At 42.9% G+C, this 25,340-nt stretch overlaps 1 protein-coding gene across 1 annotated transcript in view; it reads right to left on the bottom strand.

Annotated features, from left to right (window-relative positions):
• Positions 1-24,894, bottom strand: part of zswim8 (zinc finger, SWIM-type containing 8) — a 33,485-nt gene extending 8,591 nt beyond the window's left edge. Inside the window, exons 1-16 of the mRNA XM_037681085.1 lie at positions 24,600-24,894; positions 24,043-24,397; positions 22,398-22,551; positions 21,081-21,175; positions 19,561-19,733; positions 19,272-19,379; positions 16,263-16,344; positions 14,416-14,536; positions 13,984-14,185; positions 10,108-10,283; positions 7,756-9,052; positions 2,184-2,315; positions 1,797-1,976; positions 1,358-1,541; positions 1,048-1,146; positions 441-565 (exon numbers count right to left, since the gene is read on the bottom strand). Coding sequence (XP_037537013.1) covers positions 441-565; positions 1,048-1,146; positions 1,358-1,541; positions 1,797-1,976; positions 2,184-2,315; positions 7,756-9,052; positions 10,108-10,283; positions 13,984-14,185; positions 14,416-14,536; positions 16,263-16,344; positions 19,272-19,379; positions 19,561-19,733; positions 21,081-21,175; positions 22,398-22,551; positions 24,043-24,220 — 3,306 coding nt within the window. The 5' untranslated portion in view covers positions 24,221-24,397; positions 24,600-24,894. The remainder of the gene's footprint in view (positions 1-440; positions 566-1,047; positions 1,147-1,357; positions 1,542-1,796; positions 1,977-2,183; positions 2,316-7,755; positions 9,053-10,107; positions 10,284-13,983; positions 14,186-14,415; positions 14,537-16,262; positions 16,345-19,271; positions 19,380-19,560; positions 19,734-21,080; positions 21,176-22,397; positions 22,552-24,042; positions 24,398-24,599) is intronic.
• Positions 24,895-25,340: the final 446 nt, after the last annotated feature.

Below are 25,340 nucleotides of genomic sequence, written 5' to 3' on the forward strand. Positions count from 1 at the left end.
CTTCATGCACACATGAGTTTCCAGTATTTACAGCTGGTTGTCAGAGATCAGATCCAAATATATTTCCATCTCTTCCATGTTATAAATGATGCATTCTACTAATCTTCAGAGAAAAACGGATCAGCTGACCTGCTGGAGCTGTGTTTATGACAGCTGACAGCTCAGTGTGTGAGGTGAAGATCTGACACAACGTACTGTCAGGTGTGAACACTTGTACTTGGACCACTTCATTTGGGACTGAATCAGCCAGAACACATATTAGGTCCTGTTCAGACCCAACACTAAAGACCTTCTCCCTCAGCTGCTCAGTGTGGTCAAGCAACCAGCTCTTGGTAGAGTCCTGGTGGTGCCAGACTTCTTCAGTACAACTTGTGACAGGTCACGTGCGATTCTGTCCTCTCTTACTAGCCAGCATAGTGGAACCAGAAGACAGCTTTTACCTTTTTGAGTTTGCTTTGGTCATCCTTATAGGTGATCATGAGAGCCAACGCGAGGTCCCCCTTCACTCGACGAGTTCCTTCACAAAGCAAAGGATGCTCTGCCTCACTTACTGTGGTTTTCATGCCTGCATCAGTAAAAGGAAAAAATAAAACAGAAAATATGTTAGAAAGTTTGAAGGAAGCAACATTATTAACATGGACCAAGTCTGCATGTATGAAAAGTAAATGGACTGTACTTATATAGCGCCTTTCTATCTTATCCAGATAATCAAATCTCTTTACAATCTGTGCCTCATTTACCCATTCATACAGCACTCTGCTAGATCTATACAAAGATAATTGAACAAATCAATCTAAAGAGACTAATCAGAGATTTATCACATTCATACATTGATGGGACACACATCGGAGGCTATGAGGGGTTCAGTGTTTTGCCCAGGGACACTTCGGCATGTGACTGCTGGTGGATTCGAACCTCCAACTCTTGCACTGGAGGACAACTGCTCTAACCACTCAGCCACAGCCGCCCTAGTACTAAATATAAAAAAGATAATAGAAATAAACAATGACAAAATCTAAAGTCAACTGAATGATAAAATATTTTTACCAAGTGCAGCAACTGCTGCCTCAAAGCCCAACTCCTCATCCCCAGGCATCTCGTTGTTGCGGTTCCGGCTCGGTGGCCTAGAACCGGTTGGAGAAACAACTACAGAAATAAAGAAAAAGACAAACAAAATGGTAATTTTAAAAATTGTTAACGTAAATCTGAAAGTCAAGATATTCAATTAATCTGAACAGCTACTCAAAGGCAGGCAGTTACATCAAAGTAAAGTGCAAGCTACAAAAAAAAGCCTAACAAAGTTTTAAACTGCGTCCTTAAATTTAATACACCAAGACTTGCCAATTATATTACTTACCTGGAGTACAGAGGACGTCAAAGATGAAACTGGCCAACATGAGAGGCAGCACAGGTCTGTAATCACACAGGTTTCCATCCCTGAGCTGCTCGGCTCGCTCTCTGATGGCTGTCATCTCCACCAGACCCAGAGGGATCTTCTTCAGCAGCACCACCACCTCTGACTCCTGGTATGCCAACTTCACCTGCTCAGCCCAAACACACGTGATCAGTACTCATGTACAGAGTTTCAAATCAATTCAACCTTTATTTCTACAGGTTAGTCTCGTTGAGCCTCAAGGACTCATTTTCAAGAGAGACATGTTTTAACAAAGAGTGATGACAACAGTAGACAATCATAAAAAAATATATAAATAAAAAGTAAATGGAAGCGATTACATGAAATAAATAAAGTATTTGTGAATGTGGACTGTACATGTGTTTGAATAGGAGTAATGAACCTCAAGAGCTTTAGTGGATGCAGGTGGTCTCTGGAGTTCCAGGGAGAACATCCCAGTGCTGAACGCCAGGTTGTGGAGCTCCAGTCTTTCAGTGAGAACAGTGAGGAGGAAGGCAGCTTTGGACAGTGTGTTAGTGGCAACCTGCGTCTGACGGCTGGTCGACACTTTGCTCTTCTTACCCTGTGTCCAAGAAAACAAATGACCACAATAGATCAACTGATATGAACAGATCCACACCCGTACATACCCAAATAACGGCCCAACATCCCTTTACATAGACAACGGATGAGTTTCAAAGCTTGTGACCTGACAACCGAGGGACTGCTGAAATATGAAAATAATTGGGATAATGTGGCCTGGGGTGGAGCGCCGTGTCACTGTAACTACCTTGGTTTGTGGCTGCTCCACTTTCAGGTCTGGAGGGTTGGATAACAGGTCTCTGGCCAGCTCCACGGCCAATTGACACGCCTCATTACTGTAGCCATGAGCATGGAGGGCTTCAGCACATGCAAAAAGCACCTACACACACACACACACACACACACACACACACACATTGATTTTAAGACTTTAGTGAGCATTACATTACATTCAGTTAATCTGAAACCCTATGTATTCCTATAAACAAACATTTGTAAAATGGTTGTACCCGAGGAGATCCAAAAAAAGCAAAAACTTGTAAAATTCCCTAATAAAACTAAGAAATACGGTTAAACAATTACAGAAAAATACAAGTACTGATGTGGCCAGAAGATTTTAACCACTCATCATGGGCATGAATGTCATATTATTTTTTAAAATAACCATTTATTTATATTTATCATTTATTTTATAATAATTTATAATGAATGATCTCCTCCTTGAATCGCCAACTTATTGTAGTGGAGGAGTTTGTGCGCCTGAATAGGAACCATCATGTCGGTGGTAATTTTAATTGCCCCTGGTTGGGTCTCCCAAGGCAGATTGGTCCTAGGTGACAGGCCAGACAAAGAGTGAGTCAGAAGACTTATACGGACAGGAAAAAACAAGGAGCTCAGTGTCCCTTGCTCGGACGTGGGTTACCGGGGCCCCACCCTGGAGACAGGCATGGGGGTGGGGCTCGTCGGCGAGCGCCTGGTGACCGGGTCTTTACCCATGGGGCCCGGTCGGGCTCAGCCCATAGGAGCAGCATGGGTTTGCCTTCCTGTGGACCCACCACCTGCAAGAAGGGCCATAAAAGTTGGGTGCATGACTTCATGGGCAGTGGCCGAAGGCGGGGACCTTGGCGCTCTGACCGTGGCTTACCAAAGCTGACTCTTGGGACATGGAATGTAACCTCTCTGGTGGGGAAGGAAACTGAGCTTGTGCGCAAGGTTGAGAGGTACAGACTAGATATAGTTGGGTTCACCTCGACGCACAGCATGGGCTCTGGAAAGGGGCTAGACCACTCTGGAGTTGCCCATGGTGAGAGGCATCGAGCTGGTGTGGGTCTACTCTTAGCCTGCCAACTTGGTGCCTGTGTGTTGAGTTTTCCCCAGTAGATGAGAGGATGGCTTCCCTTCACCTTTGGGTGGGGGCACGGGCTCTGACTGTTGTTTGTGCCTATGCGCCAAACTGCAGTTCAGAGTATTCGGCCTTCTTGGAGTCCTTGGCGTGGGTGCTGGAAGGTACGCCAGCTGGGGACTCCTTTATCCTGCTGGGGGACTTCAATGCCCACGTGGGTAATGACAGTGTGACCTGGAGGGGCGTGATTGGGAGGAACGGCCTCTCTGATCTGAACCAGAGCAATGTTCTGATGCTGGACTTTTGTGCTAGTTATAGTTTGTCCATCACAAACACCATGTTCGAACATAAGGGTGTCCATAGGTGCATTTGGCACCAGGACGCCCTAGGTCGATGATTGACTTCATAGTCGTGTCATCTGATTTGCAGCCGTTTGTTTTGGACACTCAGGTGAAGAGAGGAGCTAAGCTGTCAACTGATCACCACCTGGTAGTGAGTTGGATCAGATGACGGGGGAAGATGTCAGACAGACCCAGTAGACCCAAACATGTAGTGAGGGTTTGCTGGGAACGCCTGGCTGAAGAACCCGTCAGAGAGATCTTAAACTCACACCTCCGGGAGAGCTTTAACTGCATCCCAGCTGAGGCGGGGAACACTGAGTCCGAGTGGGCCATGTTCCACGACTCATTTGTTGAGGTAGCTGCCTTGAGTTGTGGCTGCAAAGTTGTTGGCGCTTCTCGCGGTAGCCATCCACAAACTCGTGGTGGACACCCCAGGTTAGGGAGGCTGTCAAGCTGAAGAAGGAGTCCTATTGGGGCTTGTTGGCCAATGGGACTCTGGAGGCAGTTGAGGAGTACTGGAGGGCCAAGCAGTCCGCAGCCTTGGCTGTTGCTGAGGCAAAAGCTCAGATGTGAGAAGAGTTTGATGAGGCCTTGGATCCTCTCTGTCGGCTCCAAGGAGATTCTGGCAAACCATCAGACGGCTGAGGAGGGGAAAGCAGCACTTTACTAACACTGTGTTCAGTGAAGCTGGGGAGCTGTTGACCTAAATCAGTGATGTCGTCGGGAGGTGGAAGGAATACTTTTCAGACCTTCTCAAATCCACCAGCATGGAGGAAGCGGAGTCGGGAGACTTTGGGGTTGGTCAGTCCATAACCGTGGCTGAGGTAGCCAAGGTAGTTAAAAAGCTCCGAGGCGGCAGGGCTCTGGGAGTGGGTGAGATTCACCCTGATTTCCTTAAGGCTCTGGATGTTGTGGGGTTGTTTTGGTTAACGCACTTTTGCAATGTCCCGTGGACATCGGGGGCAGTGCCACTGGATTGGCAAACTGGGGTCGTGGTTCCCCTCTTCAAAAACGGAGACCGGAGGGTGTACTCCAATTATAGGGGCATCACTCTCCTTAGCCTCCCTGGTAAGGCCTATTCAGGGGTACTGGAGAAGAGAGTCTGATTGTTGGTCGAACCTCAGATCCAGGAGGAACAATGCAGGTTCCGTCCTGGCCGTGGAACACTGGATCAGCTCTTTACCCTCACTAGCATCCTCGAGGGGTCATGGGAGTTTGCCCAGACAGTCTACATGTGTTTTGTGGACTTTGAGAAGGCATTCGACCATGTTCTCTGAGGGACACTGTGGGGGGTGCTCCGTGAATATGGAATGGGGGTCCATTGTTATGAGCTGTTCAGTCCCTATACAAGCGGTACGAGAGATTGATTCGCATTGCCGGTAGAAAGTCGGACCCCTTCAGGTTGGGAGTTGGACTCCACCAGGTCTGCCTGTTGTCACAGAGTTTATGCATAACTTTTATGGACTGAATTTATCGATGCAGTCAGGGGGCGGAGGGATTCAGGTTCGGTGGCCTCAGGATTCCATCTCTGCTATTTTGCAGATGATGTGATCCTGTTGGCGTCATCGTGTCGTCATCTTCAACTCTCACTGGAGCGGTTTGCAGCCGAGTGTGAAGCGGCTGGAATGAGAATCAGCATCTCCAAATCTGAGGCCATGGTCCTTGGTCGGGAAAGGGTGGATTGGTCTCTTCAGGTCGAGGTTCTGTCTCAAGTGGAGGAGTTCAAGTATCTCAGGGTTTTGTTCACAAGTGAGGGAAGAATGGAGTGTGAGACTGACAGACAGATTGGTGCAGCACGCCCTAGGTCGACCGGACTTTGAACCGGACTGTTGTGGTGAAGAGAGAGCTGAGCTGTAAGGCAAAACTCTCTGTTTACCGGTCGGCCTATGTACCTAACCTCAACTATGGTCACAAGCTCTGGGTAGTGACTGAAAGAATGAGATTGTGGATACAAGAGGTTGAAATGAGTTTCCTTTGCAGGGTAGCTGGACTCTCCCTTAGAGATAGGGTGAGAAGTTCAGTTATCCAGAAGAGACCGAGTAGAACCGCTCCTCCTCCACATTGTTAGGTGCCAATTGGTGGTGGTTTGTGCATCTGGTAAAGATGCACCCTGCGCCTCCCTAGGGAGGTGCTTTGGGCATGTCCGACTGGGAGGAGACCCCGGGGAAGACCCAGGACACGCTGGAGAGACTATGTCTCTGTTGGCCTGGGAACGCCTTGGGGTCCTGAGGCGGGGAACACTGAGGTGACTGTGGAAAGAGATGTCTGAGCCTCCCTGCTCAAGCTGCTGCCCCCACGAACCGACTTCAGAACAAGCAGAAGATAATGGATGGATGGATGGATATAATGATTGATTAAAAGTTTTTTTTTTTAAATAAAACATTTGTGCAAAAAATTTGAATTTATTCGAAATGATCTTTAATCCAGGCAGCATGGTGGATCAGTTGGTAGAGTTTTGCCTCTCAGCGAGAAGGTCGCCAGATCAAATCCCTGCTGGTGTTTCTGGGTGGAGTTTGCATGTTCTCTCCACGCATGCGTGGATTTTCTCCGGGTGCTACGGTTTCCTCCCATAGACCAAAAACATGCACGTTAGGCTGACTGGTAACTCTAAATTGCCCTTAGGTGTGAGTGAGAGTGTGAATGGTTGTTTATATCTATGTGTCCCTGTGATGGACTTGCGATCTGTCCAGGGTGTCCTTCGCCTCTCACAGTGACTGCTGGATATGGGCACCAGTGACCCCCGCAGCCCAGAAAGGAAGAAGTGGGTAAATAATGGATGGATCATCTTTAATCCACATAAAACTACAGTCTCAAATGTTTGACTGCAGTACATAAATGATTTGTTTGACAGCCCTCACTGAACTGACCAACACCTAGGACAAAGGAGAAGTCCAAGGGTCTCAGTGAAGATCAAAGAGGGAGAACTGGAGTGAGAAAAGTATTTTAACATCATTACTAATCAACTTTATGCTGCCCACATGGACAAGCTCTATGCCTTCTGGAGAAAAGTTTTGTGAAAGATTGTGACGTTTGGCCACAATGAAGTGTGTTTGAGCCATGGTAGGGCTTTCAAACACAGGAAACCCTGCACTGACAGTCAGTGATGGTGGTGGCAGCATCATGCTGTGGTAATGGTGCATTACACAAAGAACTACATCCAAAATCTTCAACTTCACCTCCAATCAACAGACGTTTGAAACTTGGACACTGTTAGGAGTTTTAACTGGACTATGAACCAAAACACGCATCATAACTGGTTTCTGATTGGATTAAGCAGAATTACGTCAAGCTTCTGCTGGAATAGCCTTCCCAAATGCCCAACCTCAACCCTCTAGTTTATGAACTTTGATTAAAAGACGTCTGTGCAAAGAAACTATCAATTTCATCAAGTGGTCAAATATCCAACCAGAATTATGCCAAAAAGTTTGTTGATGGGGACAAAAGTCTGTGGTCGAGGTGCAACTTTCTAAATGACATTTAACCCAATATTAGGGGGGGGGGGGGGGGGGGGTGAAAAATATTTGAGAACTGAAAAATTTCACAACAGTTTCAAACTTGTGCCCTTAATTATTGTTAAAAACCACTGAATATGCCATATAATCATCCACCCTCTACCCCCACAAAAACAAAATAATTCACTTAAATCACAAGAGCTCTAAAAATAAATATATTTAAGATCTTGGTGAGTGGAAGGAAACTTTTCACTGCTGCAGTATGTTCACCACCAGAAAAAAAGCTCAAGAATTAATCTTAGGGATAACTTGATGGTGATAATGTCGAAGCAAATATGTTCCTGTTTTTAGTATTTTACCTTGTTTTATGGCACCTTGATTTATTGTTTAATACACTACTTTAATTGCATTTTTACTGTAGTTTATTGTTGTCTTTACTTTATATGTTGTCTGTCTAAAACAGGTCTCTCTTGTAAATGAGTCCTCGTGACTCAATGAGACTAACATGGATAAATAAAGGTTGGATATGTTAATGGTGTGCAGATTTGTTCTTTTTTTTTCTTGTTTATTTCTGAGCTCAGTCCAGAGGATTGAGAGTATTATTCTGTTTTTCATATAATTCCTGTAATGTACCGTAGTCTGATTTATATACTGCGGTTGCTACCTCGGGCCTTTCTTTCTTACCTCCATGCGTCCTGCATGCTCGAGCGGTTTAATCCCTGCAAAGATGTCTGGCTCCTCCACCTGGCTGTCAGCCAGCTGTTTGTCAGCTCCTTCCTCTGATGCAGCTCCCAGGTAGTACACCTGATAGTCATCTTCACCCACAGCTTCCCCCTCAGAAACTTCACCTGTGGCTTCAGCACCTTGTAGTCTGACGGCTCCACACTCTGCTGCTGCTCCAGCTGCTGCTTCCCTGTGGCCCTGTGGCGACTTGTCAGAAGCTGGAGGGCTGTCGGCTCTCGCTGTGCAGGTGGAAGGCTGGTGACCAGTTCCTGAGTCGATGTCCTCGTCCCTGTTGTGGATGTCTTCCACCTCCATCTTTGCTTCTTGCTCTGCAGTGCTGAGAATGTCTATAACCTCCCTGTTCTCTTTAGAAGTGAAGCATGCTGGATCAGGCTCTGAAGCAGCTGGTGCAGCTGGAACGTGACTCACATGCTTCATTTCACAGCTCTTGCCTCCTTCACAGACGTTGCTGTATTTCAGCGAGTCTCTGAGCAGTGGGCTTGGAGAGGGCAGCATATCAGGCGGTGGAGGGAGAAATTCAAAAGTGTTGCTGGCCTCAGCCCCTAAAGCCAAACTACAGCCGTCGTCCAGATTGAGATCAGCCAGTTCCGGCTCCAAGGAGCTGTCCTCACTGCTGGTTCTCCTCTTAGCGCTTACATGCTTGTTACTTCCAATCCCTCCACTTCCAACCGGACCCCCCACAGATGCCCCCTTCCCACCTCCCTGTGTCAGTTTTATTTTACCTCCAGAGGACGACGCTGCTCCTTTATACACACACTTCCCTCCACCATCCTCTAGGGACAGAGAGACGCTCCCTCCCAAACGGACCAGCATTCCTCCCCCTCCACTCAGTGACAGACCCTTTCTTTTAGTCAGAATGGTCTCCTTCGGTCGCACAGCCACCTCCTGCTGCGACAAGTGACCACCTCCTCGTCCCTTGTAGTCACTCACAGCCCCGCCCTCAGCTCTGCTCCCTCCCCCTGAGTCACAGGGTTCACCGCCTGCTCCCGCAGCTACTTTGACTCCTCTCTGGAACTGCATCGCCCTGGGCCAGCAGAACACGCTGCTCTTTTTATCCGCGCTGCAGTATGTGATGCCTTCAAGTGGGTAGGCCACCTCCCAGTTGAAATAGCAGGACTCCACCGCAGGCTTGAAGCCTTGAAAAAGTTTATCCAGAGATTTTCGATGTTGTCCCCGTTTCACTATTTCTATAACTTTCAGGTGCCACTGCTTCAGCTGGCTCGCCAACTCCAGCCGCCTGCAAGAGAGAAGACAACATGTTTTTCTAATTCATAATTATAACTGATGTCCAATAAAATTATTATACTGTTATTTAAGAAATTACTGAGTTCTAAACAGTGTTGCCAGACTGAGCGGTTTACCGCCAATTGGGTGGTTTTCATTCTGATTTTGCGGGTAAAAATTGCTTTGGGCGGATTAGGAGTCAGATCGGCAGTTTTTGAGTTAACCTATTAAACACATTTCAAACAATCATTCATCATTATTTCAGAGCAAAGCTCCCCTGACCTTTCTCCATCACTGATTGGCTATTGTCATCTACCAGGGCGTTAACAACAGAGAAATGGTGAGACAGTTAGTGGACACCTCGTTGAGTGGGCTGACCCACTGTGGCGGTACGTCGAAGCGGCCGCCATATTGGATGTGGCGGAACTGCTGGTCAACTGATAGAAGGAAATGGACTGAGCTTCATAAAACACAGTTCTACAAAGCGTTTTAAGTTAATGCCCGTCATTCACACACACTAATATGTTTGGAAAACAAACAGGCACCAAAGACAATATTTGTAACTTTTAAAGTGATTATTAAAAATGTTTACTCCTTAAAAGTTTAAGTTAAAAGGTAAGCACTACCAACATATGTATTATTTTGAGTGTTTACAACAACCAACGTGTGTAACACCATTACTGTGGTGATAAATATTGAAATATTCATATTGAACATTTAATCTGTGTCTAACCAGATCCTCAAATGTGACATGTGGATTTATTGAATAAAGAACAGTAACGTTCAGATTTAACCGATTTTGATTAATCCCATCTATGAACATATAAACACTAATATAACTTTACAGAGGGTGGGGGTATTAGGGGTGTGTGTTATATATATATATGTATATATATATATATATATATATATATATATGTACATGTATATGTGTGTGTGTGTGTTCAAACAGTAAATATAACAATATATTGATCGGGCGGTTTTTAACAGACTTGGGCTGGAAAACCTCGACACTATCTGGCAACACTAGTTCTAAACTATGAAAAGCCAATGTGTTGCTGTTCTGACCTGCAGGGGCTCATTGTGGGGTCAAGTACTGCCAGCCTCCACAGAACGACCATCTCGTCACACATGCTCGCACAGGCGTGAGCTGCCACCTCCGACTGGCCATTGCTGCGCCCAGTGTGGCCACTGGCACTGCTGTGGGACGCCGACGTCCGAACACTGTACCACCAGCTGATGATCTGAAAACACAAACAACCCAGTAAAGTCCAACAATTTTCAGTCCGGTCATCTGGACAGTTTATTTTTTTGTGCTGAAACATTTCACCTTCCATCCAGAAGGCTTCATCAGTCAAGGAAACATACAACAAAACTGAGTGACAAAAATGAGTTTTGTGTTGTGTTTCCTTGACTGATGAAGCCTTCTGGACAGAAAGTGAAACGTTTCAGCACAAAAAAAAAAAAAAAAAAAACCTGTCCAGACGACCTGACTGAAAATTGTTGGATTGTATACCTGGATTATTGAGCATGGACTTTGTTGGTTAACCTGGTAAGGTGTGCGTCATGTGTGGTTTGTGTAGTAAAACACCCTGGCTTCAAGATATTTTCAGATGAAGTTTACTTTTAGTAAATTTTTGTTGCATATACATGTTACAACTGTTTAAAATCTTTTTCTACTCTCTCAGTCTACAGCCATTATTCCATAATGAAAAGATGAAACAGAATTTTATACAACTTTGTAAATTTGCTATAAAAACTGAAACATCCCATTTCCACAAGTATTCAGACCCTTTAATACTGAGCTGAAGCATCTCTGGCAGCTGGAGGATTTTTGCTCATTCTTCTTTACAAATCCTCTTAAGCTCAGTCCGGTTGGATGGGAACTGTTGGTGGAGCCATTTTCAGGTCTCAGCAGTGATGGGGTTCAGGTCAGGTCTCTGACTTGTCCACTCTCAAGACATTCTCAGAGCTGTCTCCAATCACTCCAGTGTTGTGTTCACTGTGTTTTGGGACATTGTTAGAAGGTGAACCTTGAGCCTAGTCAGTGGTCCTAAGCTCTTTGGATTAGGTTTATATTGAGCAACGATGTTTTTCGCATTATTCAGCTTTCAACAACCCCGTTGCTGAAAACTACCCCCCAGCATGATGCTGCCACCACCACGCTTCACTGAGGGGATGTTGTTGGGCAGGTGAGAATACCTGGTCCCTCAACAAAATGATTCATATAACTGATGCCAAATAGTTTAATCTTGGTTTCATGAGACCAGAGAATCTGGTTCCTCACAGTCTGAATCCTTCAAGGTGGTTTCAACCATTCTGCTCTGAGGAGAGACTTCCATCAAGCTTCTCTGCAATAAAGTCCAGATTACTAGAAGTCTGCAGCTCTGGCGGTCCTTCTGGAACTCAGTCTCCACACAAGATCTCTGAAGGTGAAGAGTTATCAAGGCTTGGCCTTGCAATAATCCTGTATAAGTTCTTTTGTCCTCGTGGTTTGTTTTTTGCTTTGATTCTCAGTCAGGAAGCTTTCTATCAAGAAGGGTGTCACTTTCCAAATTATGACTAATCAATTTAACGCAAATTATCACAGGTGGAAACAGAGATCAAGAGAATTGGGAAGAACCTAAGCTAAACAGATGGACATGGTTTGAATACTTATTATCCATCCATCCATCATCTTTACCCCCTTCTTCCTTTTCAGGTTGTGGGGGTCACTGATGCCCATATCCAGCTGTCAACGTGCGAGAAGTGATGTACACCCTGGACAGGTGGCAAGTCCACCACAGGGCCACATAGAGACACGCGAGACAACCATTCACTCTCTCACTCACACCTAGGGACAATTTAGAGTTGCCAATCAGCCTAACATGCATGTTTTTGGTCTGTGGGAGGAAACTGGAAAAAACGAAGAGAACATGCAAACTCCACCCAGAAAGGGCTAGGGTTAACTGGAGGGCAGGGCTATTCAACTGGAGGCCCATGGGCCACCTCACTCCGGCCCACCAATGAGTTCATAAAAAAAAAAAAAAAAATTAAAAATTAATTGGGGGGTTCTGTTTATTGCATTTATGATTCAATGAAATAAAACAAACAAATTTAAAAGGTAACAGATTGGTGTAATACTTGGTTTATTTACATAATGACTTTAATTGCTGGATGTCTGACCCCTGAGCTGCTGGCTTTCAGAAACTGTGGCCCCCTGAGCAGGTTAGTTGAACTGCCCTACTGTAGGGTTATTTGGTTGGAAACACCCAACAAAAAGACATCTGCTGAATACAATCATGGGAGGAGGCTCATTTGTGTCAATCTCAAGTTTTGCCTTTGTACATAAAGACATCGTCCAGCCAACTGTCGATACATTTGCACCAACACATAATTTAGTCGCAGGATAGCTAGCAAGTGTATACATCAGCAGCTAGTAGAAAGTAGCCTCAGTCGCCTGAAGTCACAGTCGGTTTGAACCATAGACTGCATAAAATAAAACACAAGTTCAGAACTCAAGGAAGAAGTCTGCACCTGACTCAATGTAAAACTTTTGCCTGACAGAAATGATCTGACATGACACGTGAGAATAAATAGTCCCAGGGATGAAAGCAGAAAAAATGTCAACTGAAAGGTTTTCTACACCTAAAGGTTACCAAAGCATCATTGACAAATTCTTAATATTATTAAAACACTGAACTGACATTTGCAGATTATTTATAATAAACTACAAACATCTGAAACTATCAGAAACGGACTCTCAGAGAGAACATCTCAAGTTTGAGGAAAAAATTCAAGTTAAACAGAGACATACATCTTTGCTCTAATCTGAGGCATAAATATTGGTCTTTTAGCGTCAGTATTGTTTCATTAGAAGAACTGAAGCAGCGGACGCAGCCTGTCTCACTGTGAGACACTCAGGCTGCACAGTCTCACGGCAGCTCTCTCTCTGGCCCAGACTTTGGTCACACATGCAAGTTGAACGACTGTACGATAATGACAACTCTCCAAACGCATCAACGATTAACACAAAGTTAGATTTTAAATGCACAAGTCCTGGGGAGGTCAGGAGCACTTTTGGGGGTGATGGTGTATCAGTTCTGGTTTCTCTCCCAGCTGCAGTGAACTGGTCACGTGCAAATACATACATTTAATACGTAGACATTTAATAATTACATGTCATCATCTTCATGAAGGGATGGGCAGCTTCATTTGGGTAGCAGGGTGTCCTCAGCTGCTCACATCTGGGCAAACCAAGAACCAGACAGCACGACCCGCCCTGCTCTGCTCTGATTGGGTAACACTGAGACTGTGGTTCTCTTTATTGGTTGAAAACAGTGTCAGTTTAATCCCTGTATCTAGATTAGATGGGACTGCTTTAACAAGACCACAACATACATTTAGTTTCCCCTTCTCATTTTACAAGTGACAGAAATCCATCTTGGCGACGGAGAACTTTAATCCCTCCTGCCCTGACAAATCTTAAGACCTTTGAGTAACGTGATTAAGATCAACTTAAACTTTTTAAATGAAGTTAAGATATTTTAAGGCCTTAATTTTAAATATACAAATTTAAGACTTTTTAAGGATTTGCAGACACCATGTACCAACTGTGCCATTCAATAGATTTACATATTTGTATAAAATTCTGTTTTCAATTTGTCAATATAAAGTACCGTTTGTAGATTATTGAGAAAGCATGGTATCCTTTTCACAACACCCTTTAAGCAACTGGGACACCCTGAAACTGTTGATACTTGTCCTATAGAAGTACTAAAACCACACTGTATACTTTGTCTTTTGTACACTGTGTTCCCAGAGACTGCTCTGTTACACCTCAACTACGTCCAGTCAATCAAATGGAAAGATCCCACACGGACAAAAACTACAGTTTCAGTCGAGGCAGATCAGATTCTGCAAATTTTCAGTATCGAGCACTCATGTCAGTGTATCATCAAATACCTGCTCATAGGTAAGGCACTGTTCAGTGAGGATCTCAAGCAGCGGGGCAGCATTGCTGTCTCGTCTCTTAAACATCTCCCTGACGATGGACAGGAGGTTCCAGATGCCTTCTGGCTCTCGGCCCCTCAGAGGGCGCAGCAAACATGCCCACTCAGCAGCAGCAGGTGGCTCAGTGGACGACAGGTACATGGAGTTCACATCACTTATAAAAAATGTAAAAAATAATGTCAGTATCAACCAGGAGAGGTTCAAATAGAACACACGTACAGAAGAAGAAAATCGAGTGCTACATTAGAGTAGCTCTTGTTGTTTTAGTTAGCTCTATAAAGTGAGGGAGATTTGATGATCTGATGATCTTGTAAGTTTGCTAATTTCCCCCTCTGTACTAGTCTATAGTGCATCTGAACAAGCTCACAAGCATTAAGCACGTACCTGAAGACAACAGGTGAGGGCCCACAGAACTTGTGCAGAGTCTTTTTGATATTATCACTAAGAGTTGATTCATCCAAGTACCAGGTGCTTTGATCAGATGCTGAAGGGCCTGCCGTTGGATCTATACACAAAGAAAAGTTATAAAATAATAATCTGAGCTTGTTTATTTCTAAAGTAAAACAAACTTATATGATTTTTAACAGTCAGCCTGTCAAAATGTAACGTGAACTGGCACAATGCCAACGGCAGGAAACCAAAGTAGCTGCTGAAGTACTGGTAAATATTTTTCAATCATTCAACCTTCATTTCTACAGGTTAGTCTCATTGAGTCATGAGGACTCATTTACAAGAGAGACCTGATTTAACAAAGAACACAGATGAGGTGCACACAACAACAAGCCTTAATCATACACTGCCTGGCCAAAAAAAGCCACCACCTGGATTAAACTAAGCAAATAGGCACAAGCCTCCTATTGTATAATTACTGCATAGGAGATTATCCTTCAGCTGGTAACAAGTTATTTAACCTCAACTGGTGCAATGAGTTGTTTCTCATTTCTTAACCAAACATGTGAAAGACGCATCACGTGGTCGTGGAAAAGACGTCAGTCTGTTTGAGAAGGGTCAAATCTTTGGCATCAAGCAGAGAAAACATGTAAGGAGATTATAGAAACTACTAAAATTGGGTTAAGAACTGCCCAACTCATTATTAAAATCTGGAAGGATAGTGGGGACCCATCGTCTTCGAGGAAGAAATGTGGCTGGAAAAAATCCTGAATGATCGTGATCGGCGATCACTTAAACGTTTGGTGAAATCAAATCAAAGAAAAACAACAGCAGCACTCTGGGCTGTGTTTAATAGTGAAAGTAAGAACATTTCCACAATGTGAAGGGAACTCAAGGGATTGAGACTGAACAGCTGTGCAGCCTTAAGAAAACCACTAATCAATGAGGCTAACTGGGAAAAAAGGCTTCAGTTTGCTAGAGAGCATAAAGATTGGACTCTGGAGCAATGGAAGAAGGTCATGTGGTCTGATGAGTCCAGACTGACCCTGTTCCAGAGTGATGGATGCATCAGGGTAAGAAGAGAGGCAGGTGAAGTGATGCACCCATCATGCATAGTGTCTACTGTACAAGCCTGTGGGAGCAGTCTATGACCTGGGGCTGTTGCAGTTGGTCAGGTCTAGGTTCAGCAACAGTATGTGCTCAAAGAATGAGGTCAGCTGACTACCTAAATATACTGAATGACCAGGTTATTCCATCAATGGATTGTTTTCTTCCCTGATGGCACGGGTATCTTGGAATACCAAGATGACAATGCCAGGATTCATTGGGGTCGAATTGTGAAAGAGTGGTTCTGGGAGCATGAGACATCGTTTTCACACATGGATTGGCCACCACAGGATCCAGACCTTAACCCCATTGAGAATCTTTGGGATGTATTGGAGAAGGTTTGTGCAGTGGTCTGAATCTGCCATCATTAATGCAAGATCTTGGTGAAAAATTAATGCAACACTGGATGGAAATAGATCTTGTGACATTGCAGAAGCTTACTGATACAATGCCACAGTGAATGCATGATGTAATCAAAACTAAAGGGGGTCCAACGAAATATTAATGTGAGACCTTTTTTTTTGGAGGAGACTTTTTTTTTGGCCAGGCAGTGTATAAAAAAATGTGTAATAGCATCATGCTAACTCTCCATGTTTTGTATTTTAGCTTCACTTGTTATCACTTTCACTCATGTCAATGCCATGTGCAATTTATTTTTGATAACAGCTACATTTTTAATCAAATTTATAGGAAAAAATATTTTCCCAGTGCGGTGCCAACCATGTCGACCATACCTGGAGCACCACACACGGTGTTGATGGCAGTCGACTGAGAGGACAGCAACTCATCAAGCAACCGCTGGGCTGTTGGTAGAATCTGAAGACAGCAGAGAATAAAATACGAAGTGTGTTCATACATACAATTGTGCAAAAGTCTTAAGCCATATCTTTGGTTTAAATTTTGCTTCAAGGAAGACATCATAATGGGAATTAAGTCTTTATAGTTTGAATAATTCCTGTTAAGATGAAAATGAAGAATTTTCTTAAAGAATGAGAGGATTATCAAAAACAACTTTACACTGTACAACCATATTCCACAAAATGATTGACGCCAAAACACTTCCCTTTAGTGACGGTCAACTCTGCTAAAGACAAAATAACAGGACAGCAGATACATCCATAATCCACTGGAGGATTAGATCAGTTTTAGAACAAAAGGCAAGAATCTGCACAACGACAAAGATCCCTCTGTGATTTCAGGCTACACCAAATTGGCAAACTTTGTAATTTTTAACCCTCCGAGGAACCTCAGAAACAACTAGTCATGGGAAAACTAAATTCAGTAAAAAAAAAAAAAATCTCAAGAGCTTCCTCTAAGACTCTAAAGGACTCCTTAGCAGGTTAAATATATAAGTTCATGAGAGGACAATTAGAAAAAGAATGGACAAGTATGACTTTTTAGAATAGCTGCAGGAGAAAACTTCTTCCAACTAGAAACAACACGGCAGAATAATTTAGGATTGCAAAAATCCATCTGAATGAAACTTCTGGAAAAATATCATTAACAGATGAGACCAATGCACAGCGCCATGTGTGAAGAAAACCAAAGAGCACATCATCACAAACACCTCATAGAAACAGTCAAGCACAGTGGTGGGTGTGATTATTTTGTTTTGCAGCCACAGGACCTGGATATTCTTCAGTCACTGATATGACCATGAACTCCTCTGTAGAGCAAATAACCCTCGAGTCAAATGTGAGGCCTTCACTGTATGCACTTAACTTAGGGTGGACTTGTTTTTCACACAGAGTTTTTCCATTTTGAATTCATTTTCAGTCAATAAATAATGATATGGTTTGTGTTTTTGCACACTTTATTTTACATTTGAATAACTTTATAATCTGGTAAAATAAGCATAATTACAGTGCCTTGTGAAAGTATTCGGCCCCCTTGAACTTTTCAATCTTTTGCCACATTCCAGGCTTCAAACATAAAGATATAAAATTTTAATTTTTTGTGAAGAATCAAGAACAACTGGGACACAATCGTGAAGTGGAATGAAATTTATTGGATGTGTCAAACTTTTTTAACAAATAAAAAACTGAAAAGTGGGGTGTGCAATATTATTCAGCCCCCTTGCGTTAATACTTTGTAGCTCCGCCTCTTGCTGCAATTCCAGCTGCAAGTCTCTTGGGGTTTGTCTCGATCAGTTTTGCACAAGGAGAGATTAAAATTCTGCCCATTCTTTCTGCAAAACAGCTCGAGCTCAGTGAGGTTGGATGGAGAGCGTTTGTGAACAGCAGTCTTCAGCTCTTTCCACAGATTCTCGATTGGATTCAGGTCTGGACTTTGACTTGGCCATTCCAACACCTGGATACATTTATTTGTGAACCATTCCATTGTAGATTTGGCTTTATGTTTTGGATCATTGTCTTGTTGGAAGATAAATCTCCGTCCCAGTCTCAGGTCTCTTGCAGACTCAAACAGGTTTTCTTCCAGAATGGTCCTGTATTTGGCTCCATCCATCTTCCCATCAATTCTGACCATCTTCCCTGTCCCTGCTGATGAAAAGCAGGCCCAAACCATGATGCTGCCACCACCATGTTTGACAGTGGGGATGGTGTGTTCAGGGTGATGAGCTGAGTTGCTTTTACACCAAACATGTCATTTTGCATTGTGGCCAAACAGTTGGATTTTGGTTTTATCTGACCAGAGCACCTTCTTCCACATGTTTGGTTTGTCTCCCAGGTGCTTGTTGCAAACTTTAAACAACACTTTTTATGGATATCTTTGAGAAATGTCTTTCTTCTTGCCACTCTTCCATAAAGGCCAGATTTGTGCAGTGTACAACTGATTGTTGTCCTATGGACAGACTCTCAGCTGTAGATCTCTGCAGTTCATCCAGAGTGATCATGGGCCTCTTGGCTGCATCTCTGATCAGTCTTCTCCTTGTTGGAGATGAAAGTTTAGAGGGACGGCCGGGTCTTGGTAGATTTGCAGTGGTCTGATACTCCTTCCATTTCAATATGATTGCTTGCACAGTGCTCCTTGGGATGTTTAAAGCTTGGGAAATCTTTTTGTATCCAAATCCGGCTTTAAACTTCTCCACAACAGTATCTCGGACCTGCCTTGGTGTGCTCCTTGGTCTTCATGATGCTCTCTGTGCTTTGAACAGGACCCTGAGACTATCACAGAGCAGGTGCATTTATATGGAGACTTGATTACACACAGGTGGATTCTATTTATCATCATCAGTCATTTGGGACAACATTGGATCATTCATAGATCCTCACTGAACTTCTGGAGTGAGTTTGCTGCACTGAAAGTAAAGGGGCCCAATAATATTGCACACCCCACTTTTCAGTTTTTTATTTGTTAAAAAAAGTTTGACACATCTAATAAATTTCATTCCACTTCACAATTGTGTCCCACTTGTTCTTGATTCTTCACAAAAAATTAAAATTTTATATCTTTATGTTTGAAGCCTGAAATGTGGCAAAAGGTTGAAATGTTCAAGGGGGCCGAATACTTTCGCAAGGCACTGTATTTTTAGATCCTGGTACTTAAAACCCTAGAATTGAAATCGAGCGTATTTTCTTGTCCCCATGACTAAAGAATGAAGACATTTCCAACGCAGCAACAGAGGGGGTCAAAAAGCCTCACAGAGGGGAAAAGCAGAATAACATGTAACATGCACTTACCAGAAGAATAACAAATCTACTTCTTTGAAACCAAAAAAACTTTTTAAACTTGCAACCTGACTGGTTGTAAAGAGAACAACTTATCCAGGATATGGATGTTACCTGCTGAGGCAGCTCACTAATGAGGTACTGGGCGAACTTCTGGAGCTGGTCCCTCTGTAGTCTGGACAAAGACTCAGAAACTGGAGCCCTCAGACAAACCGCTGATGCCTGCAAATATGCACGTGCACAATTAATACTAAGAGATTAGCTTGAAACACACATGCACTGCTAAGCACCAATGATACAAAATGTAACCCATTAACAAAAATTAATATGATTGATCACAATCCACGTCTTCAGCTTGCTCTGTTAGTTTAACAGTCATGTAAAGTTCATGCGTGTAGCTCACGTTGTGGATTCTGAAGAGGCAGAGGGCCACCACATGGGCGCACCATTTAGCACCAGCACCACAGGTACAGCTGCAAGAAGTGATTCGGCAGCGGTCAAACATGACCGCCACATTGTAGGCTCCTTTAGACTGACCAGACTGACTGGAAACTACTGTAGCACTTAGATGAAAGCCTGGTGAAGGAAACATTTACAGACACATGAAGAAACTACGTCAGAGAAAACAAGGCTGGACAAAAATAAAATAAATAAAGAAGCTACTCATCTGAGTACACACAAACTCAAAAAGTATGGTTTATTACAAAGGGTAAAATTTCAAAGTAATTTATATACTGCAAAGATAAAAGCTGAAATCATAGAAATGAACCGAGAGCCTGAGAAGAACATGAGTGTTCAAGTGACAATACTGATCTAGTGGGGGTGTAACGGTACACGTGGGTGTATTGAACCGTTTCGGTCTGGCACGTTCAGTTCGGTCCAGGTGCGTACCGTTTCAGTTGTTTTTTCACTCATTCGATTTTATTAACAAGAGATTATGCGCCACAGAACTGAAGTTCCTAAGCGTGTTTCAGCACGGCGCTATAGTCTTGCAGCACGAGTAGCATTAGCATTAGCTTTTCATTGTGGTCTCCTGTTTGGGAATATTATGTCTTTCTTGTTAAAAGACAAGTGAACAAATTCAAAGCTGTGTGTCGATGTCGTTTCACAGAGATTGGATCTGCAGCAGCAACATGTCTAACTTGTGAACGCACTTGAAACAACATCATCCGAATGTGAACATCTCTTCTAGCAGCTTGGTGCAAAGACCGATAACAGCAGCATTTAAACAACCTTTATCAGGTAATTCAGATCGGTCCAGAGCAATAACACAAGCTGTAGGAGTTATTAAAGCTCTGGCTCTACGTCCGAATGTTGTTGATGCACCGGCTCTAAGCATAAAGTTCTTGAGCCCCGCTACAACATCCCAAAACATCAACACTTCAGCCAAAAAGTTGTAGCAGCACTTCATGAAAAAGCTAAAACTGATATTGTCAATTGCCCGACCCCAGATTTAACGCTCTGCCCTGATGATGAGCGAGAGAATATTCAAGAGAAATGATGAGCGTGCAATAAGAGGTATTGTTATTGTATTATTGTGATCTAATTAACTTTTTTAATTTAATTATAAATCAAATTATTTAATTATAATGTAATTTAAAATTATGATCTTATTAATTCTATTTTTTTTAACTCCGTGTTGTTTGCAGTCTGAGAACGAAGATAGCAGCTGAGTCTTCTTCATCCACCAGATCGCCTCCAGCTAAGAAGACTGTAATTATTGAACTTGTTTACTTGGCAGATTTTCAATATAAACATTTTGTAAGTCTTTATTTTGGCCTTTTTTGTACTGAAAATTAACCGAACTGAGCCCTCCCTGAAACTGAACCAAACCGAAATGTGATTTTAGCGTACCGGTGCACCCCTATGATCTAGTAGACTGTTACAGTCTTATTAACGTTTGCTCGACGTGCATGAACCTACCAATCTGAAGGGGGTCTTTGACAGCTCGGATCCTGTACAGCTGCTCTCCACGCTGGAATTCATCTGGACTCCCATTAGCCAGGCAGGAATACAACCTGCAGCAATGATCAAACAAGTTAGTTTATCCGCTCAGGACGGACAATTTATTCATTTACTGCTCGTCAACAACAGACATTCAAAGGACGAGGAGGAGCACCAGTAACGGGCTGGAAAAGGATAAGTTGTAAAAGATTTAAAAGAATAAACACGAGTAAAACAAAAACAATACAATAAATCCTAAACCTCCTTCTTTCTATGTACTTAGTACTTGTAGAGCTAAAGTGGATATTAGAAGTGCACCGATAAATCAGTTGGACGATTTATCGGTGATACTTGCATGAGAAACCGATTTTACTGATTTGTTTTTAGTTTTAACAACAATTGTCTGAACTTCATTTATATTTCAGAGCACTACCTCATGAACAGTTAAAACAAGTTTGTATTGTTTCTAGGATATTGTTCAAAGTATGTTTTTCAATTAAAAAAGACTGAAAATTGAAGGTGCATTGTGACTTTATAACACCTGACAGTGTCGCTTATAAAACTAAATCTGAATCGGCAGGTCAGCCTTTTTAGAAATAGGTGATCGGCCAGAAAACTGCAATCGGTGCACCCCCAGTGGATATCAATCCAGAAAATTTCAGACAAACATTTGAAGGGTGCCAACGAAGCCACACCTTACATTCAAACATTCATCAACTTTCTCCAGAGACCCAAGAGTAAAGTGGAACCTACATTTGTAATAATCCAAGCTGACATTTTCATGAATAAACTGTATAAAAGTTGTAAAGAGAAAGATCAAAATAAATGTTACGCACTGCGGTCACCATGGTAACCTCACACCAGTGCCTGTCACTCCCTGACAGCACACTAAAAACAGTTTTAAACTATTTTTGTGGTTGTTTTTTCAAAGCTGCAGGCCGAGCAGGAGTTGATCAAAAGTTATAAGAAAACTGGAAGAGCGAGTGGCTTCTCACCAGGAACTTGACACTCTTTTTGAGCCCTTTGGGTCCCCGACTTGAACAGTTCTGAATATCTATATCAGCAACCTGCTCAAACACTTTGGTTGTTGTTGTAAAGGGAACATGTGCTGTTAATGTGTTACAGCAAAACCTAAAAGTGGTCATATGAACTTTTTTTTTTTTAACTTAAATTCAGTTAACTAATTTACTGTCAAATAAGAAAATAATGCAGCCAGTGGAGTAAACTGGTTTAATTTTAATCAAATTCAAAAACCTAAAAATCCCAACCCTTTCATCATTTTGGAAAATATCTCACCTGATGTCTTCCTCGTTCTCAGGGAAGCTCCAGAAGGCGATGCGGAGCTGGAGTTGTTCTGGGACTGGGGGGTAAACCTTTTCCACCACCTCAAATGGGATGTGAAACGCTACCTGCTTTGCTGATAATTCAACCAGTGGGATCACCTGACCATCTGAGGTAAATCACAAATGAGAGGAAGATAAAGCCTACTCAAAGCAACCTGCCATTTTGTTTCTTCCATTTATTTTTCTATTATATGCTTTGTTTTATGATTGTCTACTGTCGTCATCATTCTTTGTTAAAACAGGTCTCTCTTGTAAATGAGTCCTTGAGGCTCAATGAGACTAACCTGTAGAAGTAATGATTGAATGAAAAATTGAGGAGCTACATTCAATCTTTAGTACAGTGGATCCTACTCTGATTGACATACATTACATACAACATATACATTTTAGAGTCTGTGATGCTGCACGCATTAATATAGTGATATGGATAAAATCTATTTATTCTGCAGCCCCTCCAGAAACCTGCTGATGTCAAGTTTGTGAAAATACATATGAACAGCTTCCAAGACAAAATGTACGTTCTGCTTCACACGCAGAAGGTTCAACAGTTTCCTGCTGGATCAATAAAGTTCTTATCTAATCTTATGACAACATATCCAAGTGCAGAAAATAAACTGAGGAACCCCCCTACACACACACATATAATATTTTCACATAAAAAAGATGGATCAAAAAGAAATGACTAGAAATAATGCAACAATTTAGGGCAGTGAATCCTAAAGCTGAGCTATCTGAAACTCCAAGCCACGGTTTTCAGATAATCTCTGGGAAACTAATTAAGTTGAACATTTATAGTTGCAGACATTTTTTTCATAATCATTACAAACATACATATGTAGTACCATGACAGTTGAGACTTTCTTTATTATTGTTATCATTATGGGTGCAACCATGGAAGGAGGAGGTGGGGGTCCCTTTTAAATTTGCTGTCCCCCACCCCCCGTCCCTATGGCTGAACTGTCTTACATGTATAATATGACTATTAACACAATATTTCATAAAACGGGGAACAAAGTTCAATAACATTTTTAGAAAATAATTATTTCATGAAGTCTAGTTGTGAACAAAGGTGAGGAATATTTGCTCTTTAACGCAATATTTACGTCATGAGTCTGAGTTACATCGACCCCAAATAATAATTTAATAATGCATAAACTGTTAGAAGCAAGAATCAAATCGGACATTTGAGATTTAAACATTTTGACAGCTATTATGACATTAAACCTTCAGCATGCAAGGGTGCATGTATTCTTTTAATAAAGGTGTTCTTCTCAGTTTGCAACATCAATTGTAACTTCTTTTTTTAATGTATGTAAGCCCACATCAGAAGGTGATGCCCAAGTGTCAAACTTTCATATTTTCAAACAGCCATACAGTACTGTGTAGGCTAATGGCATAACTGGATTAACCCCCACCCCACATCTGACCACCCATTTAAAACCCTGGAGGCACCCCTGCTAGTATTTGCACATAAACCAGCAATAGTTGGGGCCCTAAGCCTCTTGTTTTGTGGTTAAAAAGATAAAAGTTCGGGGACCACCATTTTAAATGAGCTTAAAGTGTGTATGAGATGCTTGTTTGTGCAGGTGTGTCCTCACCTTTAATCTTGACAGTGGGGGAGTTTGGACCGGCGGACTGCTTCCTCCATCCTCTCCAGTTCTGACAGAGGCTCTCGGCCTCCGAGATGAAGGAGCACAGAGAGTCTTCCTCAAACCTGTCCGAGTCTTCGAAGGAGAACCTTTCCCCATCCTCCCACTCGGCAAACATCAGCTCCATCGCATCCACTTTCCCCCTAAAGGCTCGGGAGTCCAGAGGACTGCAGCTTTAAGGCCGAGGCCTCCCTATGGTCCGAAATGAATGGTGGAAGCTGAGCCAGTCCAGGAGACTCAAGACTGGGCTGGGGGGATGGGAGACCACTACCGAAACACAGTTGAGACAAAACGGGCCCAAGCTCTGCTAAATGACAAAAAAACGGGATTTGAAGCACAAAACACCACTTTATACGTGTCTGTGCGCGAGCTTAAAAACTTATGAAGTCGATCTATACATGCCGATAGTTCAGCTGCGCTGTCTGCCGCGATGACAAGTTCATTAGTAGGAATTAAAGTCTAAAAAAAAGTTTTGACAACTGCTGCTGCTCGAGATGAAACCTTACCACTTTATCCTCCTGTTGAAATCACTGAGTTTCCTTCGGCAGTCAGAAACCAATCTGCGCCGGACTCGGTCCAAATAACCACTTGTCACTTCTCAGAATACATCCCATTCCGTGTCAAAGTGCTCCACAAGTGCTCCAAAAATACTTCAACGCTGCCAAAGTGTTTTATGGGATTATTTTTTTGCTCGCCGTTAAAACCATGAGCTAACGGAAACGTTAGCCGACTCGCTAACTCAGCTAACAGATGCTAATCCCGGACAGCACCAACAAACGTCGCGCGCTACATACATTAGCATCGGTGACATGACATTAGTTTTAATTTGTTCTGTCCGTTCTGCCGTCGTTTCAGCAAATACAGCTTAATGGTGCGCGTTAGCACCCGAATGCTAACCCTGAGCTAGCTTACATATAGCTGTTTGTTTACATGTTCCGCTGATGCTGAACACTCGGCGCTCCTGAGACCAAGAAGCACTTTTATGTCGCCTATCTCTTGTAATTATATTCTTTATTACTGATCCATATTTCGATTGGAATCCCCTGTTCCTTTTTTCTTTGTCAGTATGAGGCTCCTGTGCGCCGGGTAACAGCTTGTAAAATCCTTCAGTCAGAACTGCTGCTTCTTCTTGATTTCTTCTGCCTGCCGTCTTTTAAAACTCGTCTGTCCATTCAAAAGGCGATGACATCCCCAGAGATTTACCCGCTGGGCTCCTCTCGTCGAAGCTCTCAGGGACTACCAGACCA

This window comes from Nematolebias whitei, chromosome 1 (genome assembly GCF_014905685.2).
Source record: "Nematolebias whitei isolate Nwh7 chromosome 1, NemWhi1, whole genome shotgun sequence".
Lineage (NCBI taxonomy): Eukaryota > Metazoa > Chordata > Actinopteri > Cyprinodontiformes > Rivulidae > Nematolebias > Nematolebias whitei.